Source organism: Mya arenaria, chromosome 5, assembly GCF_026914265.1.
Source record: "Mya arenaria isolate MELC-2E11 chromosome 5, ASM2691426v1".
Classification (NCBI taxonomy): Eukaryota; Metazoa; Mollusca; class Bivalvia; order Myida; family Myidae; genus Mya; species Mya arenaria.
Genome location: NC_069126.1, coordinates 49,004,068 through 49,021,491, shown reverse-complemented (window position 1 = coordinate 49,021,491; position 17,424 = coordinate 49,004,068). Strand labels below are relative to the sequence as shown.

The 17,424-nt window shown below is 37.0% G+C and overlaps 1 protein-coding gene across 1 annotated transcript; it reads right to left on the bottom strand.

Moving 5' to 3' along the window:
- Positions 1 to 8,171: 8,171 nt before the first annotated feature.
- On the bottom strand, positions 8,172 to 15,825 carry LOC128233892 (skeletal aspartic acid-rich protein 1-like). Its single transcript, XM_052947760.1, has 5 exons — positions 15,553 to 15,825; positions 12,456 to 12,573; positions 11,985 to 12,145; positions 10,911 to 11,110; positions 8,172 to 9,243 (listed from the first exon to the last, which is right to left on the bottom strand). The coding sequence occupies exons 1-5, from the start codon at positions 15,680 to 15,682 to the stop codon at positions 9,031 to 9,033; spliced, it is 822 nt and encodes a 273-aa protein (XP_052803720.1). The 5' UTR covers positions 15,683 to 15,825; the 3' UTR covers positions 8,172 to 9,030.
- Between the last annotated feature and the right edge of the window lie 1,599 nt (positions 15,826 to 17,424).

Sequence of the window (17,424 nt, the reverse complement as noted above, 5' to 3'; positions counted from 1 at the left end):
ACTGAAATTGGATTCTATACAGTTATAGCTTTAATCACGGCCACTAAACGCCAGCTCCAACACTTAACGGTGATGTAGACAATATGAGCTATCCACGATTCCGTGGTGCAGCTGTGCCTTTTGTTTGGACCAGAAAATGATTTATATTTTATTTTATCATTTTTAAAGGATATGTTTCGAATGTCCAAGAATGTGGTACCGTGTAACACTTTTACTGCAGGTTGGCAACGATTTCGTTTCTATGCGAACTGTGCTGTCTGGAGCTTTTCTCCCGAATCGGACTTGTTCTCATTTTGACGCGTGTAGAAGTAAACACATTATTTCAATTTCGGACAGCATTTTTGGACGCCGTCACCTAACCCAGTTATTTGCAATTTACGTCAGGATAATCTTCCAGGGGAAGTAAGATATTAAAGGTTAATTGCAACCTACCAGAAGCGTGAAATGAAAAGATCACAACATGGTGGACAGTATGTTTTAGATCTTACAACTGTACGTCTTCTTATATGCATATATAAAAGATTTATTGATTATTTTACAAATAGCAAGAAGAAGTTGTATACTGCATTTGTGGACTTCACTAATGCATTTTACTATGTTATCCAGGATAATATATGTCACACACTCAATAAACTTGATGTTAAAGGTAGAATGCTAGATTTCATTCGCTCAATGTATTTAAAAGTTAATTAAGTTTAGAGTCAAATAATTGTAAGTGATAGTTTTACATGCTTTCTTTGTGTTCGTCAAGGTGACTCATTGTCTCTATTTTATTTTCAATGTCTTTAAATGATAAAGAAAAATATTTTATGACATATAATATGGCGTGACAAACGTTGCAATATTGTATAAAAAATATTCGTTCAAAAAAACACAAAATAATTGTTGTTAAAAAAATAATGATTCAATCCTTGAATCATTAGTTTTTAATAACAATTATTTTTTTACAACAATTATTTTTTGACCACAATTATTTTTCAACAACAATTATTTTTTTACAACAATTATTTTTAAGAACAATTATTTTTCACGCTGCAAAAAAATAATGATTCAACTGAATGCAGAAACCAATAAATGTTGAAAAGTTTTCTTGGAATCTTACCTTCACAAAGCTTGGTTTTGAAGTGTACAATTTTGGTACTGAAATAAGACAAGTTTAGTTTAATTACACACTTTGTTACGAATGTGTGCCAGTTAGAGGGTACACAAAACTTACCGGTATAGAACTTTAATTCACTGCACCTATAGGCCTTCGGATCTGGTTATGTACTGTTTGCAAACGGAATATCCAATCATAAAACAGTTTACCATTTCTACAGAATGTCACAGAATCGTGTTCGGATAGGTTAATAAGTGCTAAAAGCAAATGCTGTAACAAATTTATGATACAGAGTTTTTATTCCAAAATTCAGTTATGTTTTGTCACAATCCCCGTGTACAGGAAGCACATGTATAATCTATAAAACTTTTGATGCTACATGTATATATTAAAATTATTTTTAAATAGGGAAACAATAAATGCATTGCATATTGACACATTGAAAAGGCGAAAAAGACAAAAATTGGATGTGTTCACTTAAATCATAAATGAAATGAAAACAGAGAAAGATGGGCATATTATAATACTTTAAAACTCTGAAGCGTAAAAAGAATGGATTGACACTCTGTTGAAATTAGACACATGATTTAACTGCCTTACCATTATTACGAGGCATTAATTTAAATGTATGAAACAGTTAAAAAGTCTAGTTTTAGTAACATGATGTCATATTACAGAAAGCTGGTATGATACATTTCTGAAACTAATGTTGAACATTTATAGAAGGCTCATGCTAATTTCTATTACATGTAAGTATGCGTTGAAGTGTTTCAAATATACAGGCCGATTTGTAGAACTTTTCATATGCCCCTCATATACTGAAAAGGAGAGTAAACTAGATATAAGGTAAAAAAAGTTCTGTCACATGTAGTTTTAAAACCATTGTGATAAATATAGCATTTTGAGCATCATAGTTCATCTTTAAAATTGTCCATATTTAAAAGTTTGTGTTGTATATTGTATTACCGGTACATGTATTTAAAAAAAATCACTTGGGATACATGTATCATGCTACGTCTATGAAATGCAGACATACGTTTTCTAGTGAGTGTTGACTGGTGATCTAGGTCTTCTCTGTTTAAAATGGGATTCAATACAGTAGTCTTTGAAAACACACACTGGTGTAAAACAATTCCACCTCAAAATAATTTCATAAATATTACTAATTATTGGCACTGAATGGGATATGGGGGGACAATGTTTTCTTTTAAAACACACACTGTTGGAAAACAATTCAACTTCAAAGTATTTGTATAAATATTGGGCAACGATACATACTCATTTCTATGCACTAGACATCAGAACATTTTAAGGGTTATGCAGGATTGACAATAATACTCGAATGAAACTGTAGTATATTTTTAGCTCACCTGGCACAAAGTGCCAAGGTGAGCTTTTGGGATAGTGCTGCTAAATAGTCTATAGGTGACCTTCTACAAAAATGATGATGATATCTCAAAAAGCATAACTGCCAGGGGGTGGGGCTAGTTTTGCTAATATATGCTTTGTAAGATACTTTAACAATCCTCTTCTCAGAGTTCACTGTTCAGATTTGAATGATGCGGACCATGATTACAAGGTGATCATTAAGGGCTATCATAGCCCTCTTGTTTTATATGTTCTAGATAGCTATAGATTAGAAAGGAAAAATTCTATTATTCTCACAGTACCTTTGGAATTTTACATGTTGATGCAAAGTATTGATATAAATGTCTTTTGAAATACATCTGCATATATTGAATATATCTCAAAGGTTGAGTATATAATAAAGGTTTTAGACCCATAATAAACTTTTTCGAACATCGACAAACATCGGAACTCTTCGGCATTTTCACGTATTTTCCGGAAGTAAGCCGAAATAACAACATGGCTGTTCGAACATCGGCAATGTTCGGACAGCCATGATGTTATTTCGACTAGCATCTGGATATTTTCGGCAATGATTTAGTAGCCATAATATCACACTTAAGACCGCTCAGCACGAATTGCATGAAAATGTTGTAGTTTTCTCTCGCTTATAGCAGAACTGAAAAACGATACTGAAGAAGCTGTATAAGACAACCATTGAAAATAAGACGGACATCTTTTTCATGCTGCAGCTGGTTAAACAAAAGCATAAAGCTCCATTTTGAGGTTTCTGCATTCTTACGACTTATACTTAGCAATCATTTGTCTTCAGTTAGCATTGTATTCTATTTAATATGGCTGAATAAAACAGATTATGACAGTAAAGCCATATGTTTGACTATTTAGTTCATTTTTCCAGTAGTATGTGTACTAGTTGTTTTCCGTCTCGGCCAATGAAATCCGCGTTTACAAACGGGCTTTATGTATCCCATGATTCAAATTGTTGAATCATTATTTTTTTGCAGCGTGAAAATAATTGTTCTTAAAAAATAATTGTGGTAAAAAAATAATTGTTGTAAAAAAATAATTGTTGTAAAAAAATAATTGTTGTTGAAAAATAATTGTGGTCAAAAAATAATTGTTGTAAAAAAATAATTGTCATTAAAAAATAATGATTCAAGGATTGAATCATTATTTTTTTAACAACAATTATTTTGTGTTTTTTTGAACGAATATTTTTTATACAATATTGCAACGTTTGTCACGCCATAAGATAAGTATTATGATAATTATAAATTGTGTTCAAACTATTTGTATTGATGCATACTGATGATTTTGTGGAAATGGCAGACTCTGAAGCTCGTTAGCATGAAGTCTTGCTATTACTTAAGAAATATTGTAGTAGATGGAAGTTAATTGTCAAATCACATAACACAAAGGTGATGGTTATTTAGAAGGGGGTAAATGAAGAAGAAATATGAACTTTGAATGCAAGTGTCAGAAATAATTTATTGATGATATCTTGGGACTGTGTTTACACCGGGAGGCTCTTTCACTAAAATGTCTGATACATTATCTGGTCAAGTATTGTCGACTATCTTTAAACTTAAGCAGTGCTTGTCTAAACTTCCTGCATTGTCTGTTAAACACAGATAAGATGATTTTGACAAACTTATATACCATGTCTTAAGTTATGGCTCTGAAGTATGGGATCTTTTTGATAGTCCACAAAGAGAAAAAGTTCATATACGTTTTGTAAAGAATTACTAGGGATAAAAACTCAAACACAGAATAACTTTGTTTATTATGAGCTATGTGGAACGTCATTGTTTCGCAAACGTGTTGTACATGCTATTAGACATTGACTGAAAATGATGAGTATGTAAACTATCAAATTTGTAAGAATAATGTATGATAAAATGTGTGTAGAATAAGAATGAATTGTAAATCGTGTGTATACATGGTTTGAAGTGTAACGTGCGAAGTCAAAGACTCAACAGATCCATTCAGAAAAAAGCCCTGATGGGGTTTGCTGGTCTTTATATACAGTAAATTCTCAATTCGTACAGCGCATAGGCTTTGCTAATTTGCATAGTGCCAACCAAGCTAATATACGTACTATGAACGTACTTCCGTCTATTACGGAATGTTTTACTATGAACGCACATCCGCCGCCTACAGCGGACCGTTACACTAATCCGAAGCCTACAGAGGACCGTTTCACTATGAATGCACATCCGCCGCCTACAGCGGACCGTTACAATATTATGAACGCACATCCACCGCCTACAGCGGGCCGTAACATTACTTTCCCCTCAGAGCAGACTTGTCCCGAGTCTTGGTCTAGAATATTTGTGGGTAAGGCAACTCCGGCAGTTGTCAACATCCCACCGCTGCCACCATTTGAAACGTGCGAAGTCAAAGACGCAACAGATCCCTTCAGAAAAGTATGTTTTACTGCTTGTGAACACATGGGCATATTGCGTAATGTATTTGAAATAATCTCTACAAACTCTATATCATCCATGTCCTCAAAAATATGGGCGGGATGAAACGGTACATGGGAAAGTTTATTAAATGTTTATTAAAAGAGTTGTTGTCGAAGTTCTTGTATGACCTAAAATTACCCTTTGTATCATTTATGTCTCACATTGTTCTCTTATATTAGTTGCTATGAGGATGTGAAAGTCGCTAAGGCCGCATTTAAAGTTGACAGTTATACACATGAAAGACTTTGCATTGGTAAGGATAACATCAATAAATGTTGGTCTGCAGTTTTTCATAAAACATGTAGGTTCAGATGTAATATTTTCCAGGGTAATGTTATCACAGATGTTAAAGGAGGTTTACATTTATCTCTTTTCAGTAAGTCATAATATAAATCTCCTATGTAGATGATATGTTCAAAAGTTATCAGTATTTTGTCTAAACACTAAGAGGTAATTTTCAAAGTCTGTATCTGACATCGACGGTTTGCGATACAAGCACAGAATACCTCATTTACGCCACTGGAGTGAAAACTCGTAGCACAGGCACTCAAGTTGATCTTTTTCCAGGTCCATGCGGCGTTTCAAAGGGAGATCAGCTCGAGTAATGGTCATCTGTCCACCGCCATGGAAGTTGCCATATCGTCTTTCTAGCGTGTATCCGTCTGCAGTGAAAAGGTTGTTGTTGAAATTCTCATCCAGATTGGTTTCGGCAATTACTTTTCTAGGGTTTGGAATAAAAATGAGTCTGGAAACGCAATGATTATATTCAGGCCATATGGCACATAGAGGACATGTAAAAAAGAGTATCATGGATTTATCTTTAATGCTGATTTAAGATCGTGATCCTTGAGTTTAGAACCGCTTTTAAGAATCCAGTGATGACAGGTAGAGCAAAATAAAACTTGATGACATTTACGTACATTGTTATGGCAATCACTGCAATTTTTCATAGAATTATTAGCAGAAGGGTCAGGATTTAGTGAAACGTCGCCGCTGCAAACAAATATTTTGGGCGTATTCCTACGTCCCCTGTATAGGTAAGGCGTACTTTAGAAATAATCTAGCCATTCTATGGACAAACGTTAAATATGTAAGAGGCAGGTTACTCATACGTCGAGATAAGTTGGCATGAAGGTGTACCGTATTCAGAAATATCAGACATATGTCTGACGAAGGAGTAGCTTATTGAATGTGTTTCTACCGTACAGCTACCGTATTATTAGTGTTTTGCCAGCGTTCTGCGGTCATGTGAGTAGCTCCTCTTCAATACCACCCGTCACCACAAAAATGGAAGGTCCAATGAGGCTTCGACAAGAATACCAACTAGTCTTTTGTTCTCCAACATCATTATGAAATTATCGAATTGACATTACACCAGATCTGTGCAAATAGGATGAGGAGTAGAAGAAGTCAACGATGGCGGAAGGTCTCGGTCATATCGAGGATGACGGCACTGTGGCCTGTACGACCAGCTTCTCCGAAACGAGGACCAATCAACTTTCAAGAATTTTATGCGGATGTACCCCCAAGATGTTCGGCGAACTGTTTACCGGAGTGGGGCTCATGACCATCAGGCAATACACCTGGTACATTGAGCCCCTGGAGCCAGGCACAAAGCTTGCTCTGGTATTGATTCACCGTGCCTCTGGGAGCAAGTTTGTCTCAATGAAGTTCAGTTGCAGCGTCCCTCACGCCGGGCACTCCTCGTCCGTATCTGTCAAGCCATCATCGATGAATACATGGACGAGTAAAGTATTTGCCCCACAACTTCTGATGGTTAACAGTTGAAGTTTAAGAAAAGTGTAACTTTCCCCATACATGTGGGACATTTGATGGAAAGCACGTTACAGGGCAATGTCCCCTAAAGACTGGGTCCATGTACTCTATAAAGGATTATACCTCTTTGTTCTGATGCATCAGACCCTTAGATTTACAATGTCTCTGAGCTGAGGGAACGCGCTTGAGATTGTACCATAGGTTTCCCTGACCCCAAGCCTCTTCCCAGCGACTACCAGGACATGCCCTACTTTTTCATCGGCGACGATGCCTTCGCCCTCAAACCGAACATGATGATCATTTTACACTGACATGGACCTAGCAATATTCTTGGCCCTCGTCTTCTTCTCGATCTTGTCATCGGCTGGCGGCAGGGGCTGTAGGCAACTGATATAGCAACCGAGTCAACCGAAGAGACACGGGCAGGCACGGAAACAATCATCGGAAGCAGGGGATGGAGGGCGTGTTGACTGCGGCCGGTTTGTGGCATAGCATTGCTGTCTTCTATGTTATCTTGGATACAATGTGGATGTAGATAGCTTGATGACTACTGTATGATTGTGGTTCTATAGAGACTGACACCGTATGTATGCAGAACGTCATGCGATCGTCGGCAACACGCCAAGTGTAAAAAACACACTGTGTAAACATTCATTTAAGAGTTTAAAATCGAGAGGAGTTTGATGAAGCACCTGGCAATGTGCATGTAGGTGGATAACCCAAATTATTTAGGGGGTCATTATGTCAATATATGTCAAAGATCAATCATACATCTCCTGTTATGGTTCAGTATTTGAACGTCACAGTCATTGTCATTTGTTTATTTTTTCAATGTACATGTCATTTAAACTAGAATTACCATTGGTTACTTTTACAACCTTGAACGTACATAAAACAGCTTCGTCGAGCAATGGAAGGTGATTTGCTTGGAGCAAATTCTTCTGGAATTTCACGGAAGCCATGCGACTGAAGTCCGACCCTTTGGACATACTTATAGACTCCAGACCTAACATAGTTAAGAGAATTATGTCGACCACGTCTGCTCCATATTCACCATAGTCAATCATATTGTTACCTAGACACTCTTTGCGCTAGTTGCAAGATTATGCTAATTAAGTATATTGGTTTCCCAAGTGCTTCTCTATGAGATTTCCAAAATATTAACATTCAAATGTTATTGACTTTGTTGTTTTCTATATGGGAGATTATAGAATGGTATTGTTTAACACGTTGGCTTCGGGCGACTCCCAATTAGCTGGTTATGGCAGCCAGCACTGGTGATCGTCCCGATGCCGACTTATACATCAATATAGATAACAATTCAATTTCTTATGAAATTATATTTGCTATAAGCTTATATGTAAATATCACGATGTGTATCGCTCGTCAAAACTTATCAAGTATGTGTATTCATGATACTACACATTAACAGCACAAAGATATCAATTCAACAACCAAAATCGAATAACAAGTATTATTATGAAATTATTATATCATACACTTTCACATTCTATAGTATATAATCATATTAACACAAAAAGAATAATGGAGTGAGTACGTGCATCAAAGGATGGCCGAATTAAATGTTACATTACAAACTGTTTACTTTAAATACAATGTGGATATGTATAACAGCATTACATTAAATAAACCTCTTGATAAAAAAAAAAACAATTAATAAATTATCGTAAAAATCTGAAGTAAAGGCCCATGATTCCTGCGAATTGTAAAGAAATGTAGAGAGTTGTAGTTCTTCTTGAATGAATAACAGTTTTGGGAACAATGATGCAAAACAGATTTAGTGAGTTTTCTGATTCATATTTTTCAAACATTTAGACATCAACACAATGCTGCCTATCAATCCTTTACAAAATAATATTCGTGATAAGGACTTGGACATACCTTATTTGCAGTTACAAGTGTTATACCGGGAACATGTTTTGCAATTACGCTTGCATATTTATACAGAGGGAAGGGGGGGGGGGGGCGTAACTTGCAACAAACAAAGGGGGTTGGGTAAAAAATATCGTTTGAAGAATATGCCTTTCGCCACATACTGGACGCATACATTGTTCCAGAATCGGTACTTTTTTAAAATAAAACCGACATATTGATAACAACCGAACATATTGCTCACTCAATGATTGCAGAAAAGTAAAATACGTCACCTCCCTGTTTATAGCGGGTTTTAAGCAATATTAATACATAGACATATAATCTACGACGTTTTATATAAATAGTAGGATCTGGTCGTCCCAGGTTGTTGTAAAGCAGTGAAGGCAAAAAAAACCCCCAACCTACAGCATGTTTGCTAGTTGTTTAAATGATTCTGCACACGGCTGCAACTGTTGCAACAATAATGAGCGCCATGGACGCGACCAGACTTCCGGCTCCACCCATGTGAATCTGTGGGTCGTAGAAGATACTTCCGGTAAACATTGGGAACCGGAAACGTATGATCTGCTTGCTTCCCTGAGTGAATACCTTAGGGAAACCGTCCGCCATGTCGACGATTTGGTTGTCTTTTGTAATCTGAAGTATTGCGATTTACCGGTTAAGCATTAATTAATATATATACACATGAATCTAACTAAAGGGCGATGATTGCCTGAAAATACACGAGAATGTGGTCGTGTAATGTGGGTGAAACCGGAGCACCCAGAGATAACCCAGCTGTCCGGCATGGTGACCTCAAACCAGGCTAAAATACACTGCGCTAACCACTACGCTAACCACTGCGCTAATCACTGCGCCAACCACTACGCTAACCACTGCGCCAACCACTACGCTAACCACTGCGCTAACCACTACGCTAACCACTGCGCTAACCACTACGCTAACCACTGCGCTAACCACTGCGCTAACCACTGCGCCAACCACTACGCTAACCACTGCGCCAACCACTACGCTAACCACTGCGCTAACCACTACGCTAACCACTACGCTAACCACTGCGCTAACCACTGCGCCAACCACTACGCTAACCACTGCGCCAACCACTACGCCAACCACTGCGCTAACCACTGCGCTAACCACTGCGACAACCACTACGCTAACCACTGCGCCAACCACTACGCTAACCACTGCGCCAACCACTGCGCTAACCACTGCGCCAACCACTGCGCTAACCACTGCGCCAACCGGAAAACGTTAATTTACATTAGCGGTACGTCTTCACTTGAGTGGCATGAACATGCTTCATTTTTTATTTGCTTTTCTTTCGCATCAACACTTCATGCAAATAAATCATTTATTCATACAAATACATTTTTTTGTCAATTTTAACCAAATGCTATTGCTTGACAAAAAAGTAGTTTGGTGATGCATATTCTCTTTCTAAGATAAGACGGGGTGTTGTTGACGCAATTCTATCGAAATTGATACAGGTATATTGAAAGTGCATTGAAGTATACCTGCATTAAACATACTGCAAATTTAATGCGAAAAGAACCACTGTGCTATTGAGTGATCAGAGCGAGTCGTCAATAATGGATGCAGTAACCATGTAACCGTACATACAGCTGAAGTAAACAACAACCATTCAATTGATTAGCAATTATTCCATGTTGAATATACCTGTCAGGCACGTAATATCTGATGTAAAAACTTCTGGTAAGCAAATTCTTCCACGAGTCAACGTGATCATGTTATTTACCAACCAGAGGCGTAGCCAGACTTTACAGAATGTTACGCACGAAAGGGGGCGGGTGTGGGAGGGGGAATATCCCTGTAGCTGGTTGGGGGTTCGGGGGGTTCGAGGTTCGAGGTCGCCGACTTTGAAGTTAGGCTCAGTAAGCTATCTAACACAGAAAAGCAATACTTCCTTTTATTCTGATATTATTTTTTAGCTAAGCCCTCAACTTTGATGCCATTTTTGGCAATATTTATTTTTTCATTTTTCAAATTGATGTTACGCACATGCGTAAATGCGTAACGCTGGCTACGCCGCTGCCAACTACAATTATGTTAAACTTCATTCGGACAATTATGCCATTCACTTTTTAAAGAAAACAATTACTGCATTTTGGACTATAACAAAAAGCACGGTCACTTAACAAACCCAGGTCAAGATTTACTTTCCAGCAACAAATATTTCTTAGACACCACACTGTAACAAAAAAGCTAGTGAAAACGGTTGGCTATAATTTCGACCATTTCAGTTTCGATTATAATCATGGTCCGACAAACATTTCACCTACCTTGTTTGACAAATATACGTCAGCGTTACCAACAGAAAGCTTGTCGGGTTTGCCAGACTCACTCGTTTTTTCGCCTTTATCATTTTTCCCCTTAATGACGATGTCAAAATCTAGAAACGCTCCAGTCTCGCTCTGCTGGCACGCATTCGTTCCATCGCAGAACGTCCATCCATTCACCTTCGTGTTGAATTTGACGTCGCCTATAGGTGGATGGTAATAGTGCTAATATCGCATATTAAACTAACGAAACCTGACTTGCATTTAATGCGATACACTATAAAAAAAAACTCATTTGAAGGTTGAGTTGTTTATAATAAATTCGTAAACATTGAAAAACAGCAATGATTTCAAGAATTATACATTCGGGCGAATGTTCAGAAATTTTTTAAATTTACCATCGTTGTTAGCTTCCATTTATTTACATCTCTGGAAGTTTAATGGATACACGTGTGATCTACAGAAATTTATAACAAGATTTGAGAAAACCGTTTGAGCTGTATCTATTTTATGGAAATGTATGACATCATAACGTATTTCAACTTATAAAGTAAACAATGATGACGTAAAGACCGTCGTTAACTTAAACAAAGTTCTGACCAATCGGACCATTGGTGCATATTCAAACTTTCAAACTGTGATGCTACCCTAAGAGCGATTCCTAAATCATTTAATATCAATAGCGAATGTTAAGAGGGGGTTCTCGAAACGTCAAATATCAGTGGTAATGCAAAACAGGATGAGACTGAGTGGTGCAAAGAAAATAGGTGAGCAGATAGATGTCGGGTGTGTTTTATGGGAAAGGTGTGAGCCGTGCAGAGAAAGGAAATACCTTAGACTGCGGGTTCTGTGGCGATATTAAAGGGACGAATAAACGTGAAGGTGAAGCAGGGGGCTCGTTCTTTGAAAAGTTACAGAGTGAGGACAGTGGATGTTGATAAAAGACAGGTTGATAGGCTGCTTAGCAGATGTTTGATATCTAAAAGTGCGTAGAAGAGTACCATAAGCAATCAAATTATTTTGTGTATAGCGATTTGTTATTCTATGTTAGTTCAAATGAGTGGTTGTGAAACATACCCTCTTTCACTGAACTAGTTTCGTCGCCAACTGTTACGTTTCCATCTTCATTAAAGAAGTACATTTCGATCTGAAATGTCGCCGAGTTTGACAGCGTTGCGGTAAAGGTAACCTTCTTGGTTCCAATTTCCGTATCCGGGTAGTCGACATCGGTAACGGCCCTGAAGACAGTAAAGCTCTTGATTACTTGTGTGTTTTAGCGGAGTAATTGGAAGGACGGTTTAGGTCATAGTTTGTTTTTAATCTAATAATAAAGATGGTGGGAAACCATATTTGTACGGGTACAATCATTATTATTATTATTATTATTATCGCATCATTAACGCTGTAGTATCCTTTAAATCAGTCTAAATTGCACGGTGAACAGCAAAATTGCATCTTTTATTATGCAATTACTACCTGTTACGCCTTCTACCACTATCTTTATCTTTTTAACCATTGATGCGCATCGTTCCGTTCAGTATAACTTACGAGAAGGTAAAATCTTGGCTGGCAAAGTTGTTGAATTTGTGGCTATTGTCCTTAATGTCAGAACCGTCCGCCAGCTTCTCTTTCAGATTGTCAAACTCAACAGTCACTGAACTGTCATCTAAATGCAAGAAAATGATACTTTTTCTTCAGCGTGTGTAAGTTCATATATATGTGCAAGATGCGTAATAACAACTGTTTTATGGATATAAGAATGGGTTTGTCAGAGTATACATCGTTTTAATTAAATGTTATAGCAACAATGTCTTAAAGGCCTAGTTTAAGGAATGTTTGGCATGATAATCCCCTGCTGTGCATCTCCTGCTAATTGCACAGGTGTCACAGTAGGGGCCAATTTCCTGTGTATTCGTTTATTGGCTCAGGGCCATTTAGGATCCATTTTTATAATAAAACTAATAAAATACAAAACTGCACAGCAGGATACTCAGATTGGTGATCTGATAAGACAATTAGGCACTAAGATTAAGATCAATTAACAGAGGTTGTGTAAAAATACACAGTTTGGGGGGTGGGGGTCACTTATAGAAGGCTTAAACTAGGCCTTGAAGCATATTTGTTCACGTAGGCGCGCTGTGGTTTGCGCACACGTTCCTCACAGTGGCGTCCCGGGTTCGAGTTCCATTATAGTCCTGCGTATGTGGGTTTTGTTGGTGGTCACTATGCCGGACAAAACATATCAAGTACCATCCAGGTACTCCGGTTCCTACTACAACACAGGAACCACATACTCTCGCAACATTGAAACAAGTTAATACAAAACATACGATCACACTCGTTGTAAAATAAATATGTTAAACCATAGCCGGTCATAACCAAGCTGTCGTATACTTCTTGTGGTGTAGGATTCACACGAGTCCCATATTGACAACGGAGTTGCTTATTGTGCCATTATAGTATATTCTAGTATAATTTACTGAAACCAATTGCCCATACTGTAATGTGTGCGATACAGTTCAACGAATCAACCGCCCTTAAAGGCCTAGTTTAAGGAATATTTGGCATGACAATCCTCTGCTGTGCATCTCCTGCTAATTGACACCACGCCGATTACGGTAAGACTACGCCTACAGTGTCACGTGACCCCTGAGTAAGGGTCCTCCGACATGAACACAGAAGCAGATGATAATTATACAGAATTATCAGATAAAAATGCATGGAACATGGTAAAACAGCAATAAAAGCAAGAAAAAAAAATAATTTAGTTAATTATTGTTCATAATTGAATTCAATGTATGATTTAGGTAAAATAAATGTCCGAACTTTAAAATAATTAATTTCTAAATAACACCTGAATTTTGTTACGATAGAAAGGCAGAAACAAACTTAAAAGCAAATGTATATGCTTCGGATTTAAAACTTTACGCACAAGGAGACAAATTTCAAAATAAAAATAAGATATCGTCAATAATATACACTAATACTCATACTGATGTTTCTTGTTTTAAGACTAACGGTAAAGATACGTATATTATGAACGGTCCCTTTTAGAATTTGGAGGGTTGAAACAGTCTACTGAAAAGTCACTTTGTTTTCAAACAAATGCCAAAAAATGCATAATTTGAGCAGCATTCAGGGAAAATGTCAGTATTGTGAATATCCTTAAATGTCTTTACTATCTCTCAGTTATAAGAAACATATTTTGTGTTAAATATATAGAAAACAGAGTAATTACACTACTGAGTACTGTTGATAAGTGCAGATTGTCGGTGGTCATGGTGGATAGCAACAGGCACCTGATAATCCCCGCCTAATATTGACGCTGATTGGTTAGTCGGGTATCGGCCGGCCAGTTTGACTGACAGGCCGCGCTATGTTAATTGCACTGATGACACCGTAGGGACCAATTTCCTGTTTACTTGTTTATTGGCTCAGGGCCATTTAGGGTCCATTTCTTTAATAAGACCTCCAAACCTGCACAGCAGTATATTCACATCGGAGATTTGATAAAACAATTAGGCAATTAGATTAAGATCAATACACATACATTGTGCACAATACACGTTTTTGTTTGATTGTTGTTGTTTTTTGTGTGTTTTTTTTGTTGTTGTTGTTTTGTTGTTTGTTTGTTATTGTTGTTTTTTTTTTTTTGTTTTTTTGTGTGTGTTTTTTTTTTTTTTTTTTTTTTTTGGGGGGGGGGGGTCACTTACAGAAGGATTAAACTAGGAAGGCCTAGTTTAAGGAATGTTTGGCATGACAATCGCCTGCTGTGCATCTCCTGCTAATTGCTCTGATGTAACAGTAGGAACAGTAGGGGCCAATTTCCTGTTTTTTGTTTATTGACTTAGGGCCATTTAGGGTCCATTTCTATAATAAAACCTCCAAAACTGCACAGCAGGATACTAAGATCAGAGATCTGATAAGACAATTAGGCAATTAGATTAAGATCAATACACAGAGGTTGTGTACAATGCACGGTATGGGGGCAAGGGGGGGGGGGTCACTTATAAGAAGGATTAAACTAGACCTTTAAGGAGTGTCTGGCATGATATTTTTATACTGTGCATCCCTTGTTTATTGCCTGTGTCGAAGCAGGGGTCAATTTCCTGTGTATTTGTTAATTGGCTCAGGGCCATTTAGAGTTGACACTTTTAGAGTAATCTCATTGTCTCACTAATACAAAACCGATTCTTGTTTATACATTATGCATAGCCAGTGTATTTATTAATTATAGAGATGGGAAATAAATGATAAACATATAAGAGTAATGATTATTATAATAGTTAAATAAGTGATGTATTTCAATCCGCTTTAAATGCATGGTCACCATTATAATATCCAAAGCTTAAATCATATTAATGAGCTGTTATATGTAACCTATAGAATTACTGTTATTATTAATTAATTTTATTATCATGTGAAAAGGTAAGCAATAAAACTACTAGAGAAGATCATTTGTTCATTTATATAAAAATAAAATCCAGAACTGCACAGCAGGACACTTGGATCTGAAATCTGAGAGACAGCAGACAGCAATAAAGCTTAAGACCAATACACATAAGTTGCGTGCTATACACGGAATTGTGGCGCAGGGGTCACTTATAGAAGGCTTAAACTGGGCCTTTAAAATATATTATCTCACCTTTAGTGAGGGTGATCTTGCCAGACCTTCCGAGGACCTTGGTGGTCACTCCAGATTGGCTCACCTCTACGTCCTCCCCACTTCCGGTCATGACCATGGTGACCACGAGTAGCGCAGTATATGTCCACATGGTATATCCTTTTTGTTGTTATGCACGGGATAAGCAAGATATGCGAATTAAGTAGCGAACTTAACTAGTTTAACCTTGAAGCAGTTTCACCCGCCGTTCCGATCGAAAGCGCGATATATGGCTGTCGGGCGTACAGTGTTTAAATATTCAAGCAGCTGACGCATTCAACAGGCCAAGCGAGGTAATATAATCACTATAAAAGTATCTTTTTCAGGTGATGTGAAACATATTAAATATGGAGAAGTAGATCAAAAATAAATTACTTTGCTTTAAGTAAATAAAGTGATTTTCTTTTTTAAGTTGGTAACGCATCTTTCATTTTTATTAGGCTTATTTACGAAACCAGAGATATACAACTGGCTGCTGATATTGTTTTAAATTTTACATGGTTTTAAGTGTTCTTTATTTGAAGCATTAAACTTCAAGATCGTCCCATGATCAGCAACAAATGCTATACATAGAACTATGTTGATTTGATTAATTAGTTCAGCTATTTATAGTGCACTACTATTTGCTATCAGATTGGGACATATCTTTTTTTCAAGTACGTCACTACTTAAAAAAACTATACGATGGCAACCCTATGAGATTACTTCCAAGTTAAACGCGAAAATCCTCACAACAGGAATATCATATTGAAGGCCTAGTTTAATTGTTTTATAAGTGACCCCCCCAAAAAAAAAACAAAAAACAACAACAACAACAATCTAATCTAATTTAATCTAATTGCCTTATCAGATCTCTGATCTGAATATACTGCTGTGCAGTTTTTTTTAAAGAAATGGTCTTTAAATGGCCCTGAGCCAATTAACAAATAAACAGGAAATTGGCCCCTACTGTGACATCAGTGCAAATAGCAGGAGATGCACAGCAGGGAATTGTCATGCCAAACATTCCTTAAACTAGGCCTTTAAACGATAATAACCTATAAACGACGTGAAACAATTATATTATTACTTGTCCTCGGGTCAACAAGGTTATACTGTTTACACCCGCTGCAAGCAGTCACTTGAAGAGGGCAATTGTAAACCACTTTTATTCCCCACATAAATTAAATTTCAACATAACATAATAAAGCATCTTGCCATAACCACATTATCTTTATCATTAGAGCTTCAACGCCCATATTCAATATGAATAATATTGCATTAAGATTGAGATCATCTATTAACTATCATAAAAGGGTTCTAAATAGTGAATGAAGTAAGATATGTAAATAGTTGGCATGAATCTATCTCAATCCATATACATGTATTATTTATGCAGTTTAAAGATTTTCAAGTACGTGCAACATGTCGCAATAAGATTTAAAATGCATACCCACTAGCGGGTTTAGAAGGAGAGGAGGGGGTTCTAAAATCGTTCAAGTTAAGGTTTTATGTCAATATCGGATTGTGTTTTTTTTTAAAACGCTCAAATATGTCAAAAGCCTGTTCCCTAAGTTAAAACGCCTCATCGAACGTCAAATCATGCTTCGCCATTTCTACATCTTCTATGTAATTACTTTAACCATTTACTGTTAGGTTAGTCAATAAAGTGAACGTTGACTACAACATTTAATATCCCAAACATGAATGATCATTTCATTACAGTTGATTCTTAAATTTAGTGGTCTATTTGACCAGTATCTTGGGTAATCGGGACTAGGGGTTAACCTTGAGTTGCCGTTAGTATTTCATATGTCAATTGAAAAATGCAAGAACTTGTCCCCCCCCCCCCCCCCACCCCTTGGCATGTCCTGG

Coding starts and splice junctions, on each gene's coding strand:
- LOC128233892 (XM_052947760.1), bottom strand. CDS start 15,682: ATGTGGACATATACTGCGCTACTCGTGGTCACCATGGTCATGACCGGA. Junction 12,574..15,552: donor CAAGATCACCCTCACTAAAG/GTGAGATAATAT, acceptor TCTTGCATTTAG/ATGACAGTTCAGTGACTGTT. Junction 12,146..12,455: donor AGCCAAGATTTTACCTTCTC/GTAAGTTATACT, acceptor TACTGTCTTCAG/GGCCGTTACCGATGTCGACT.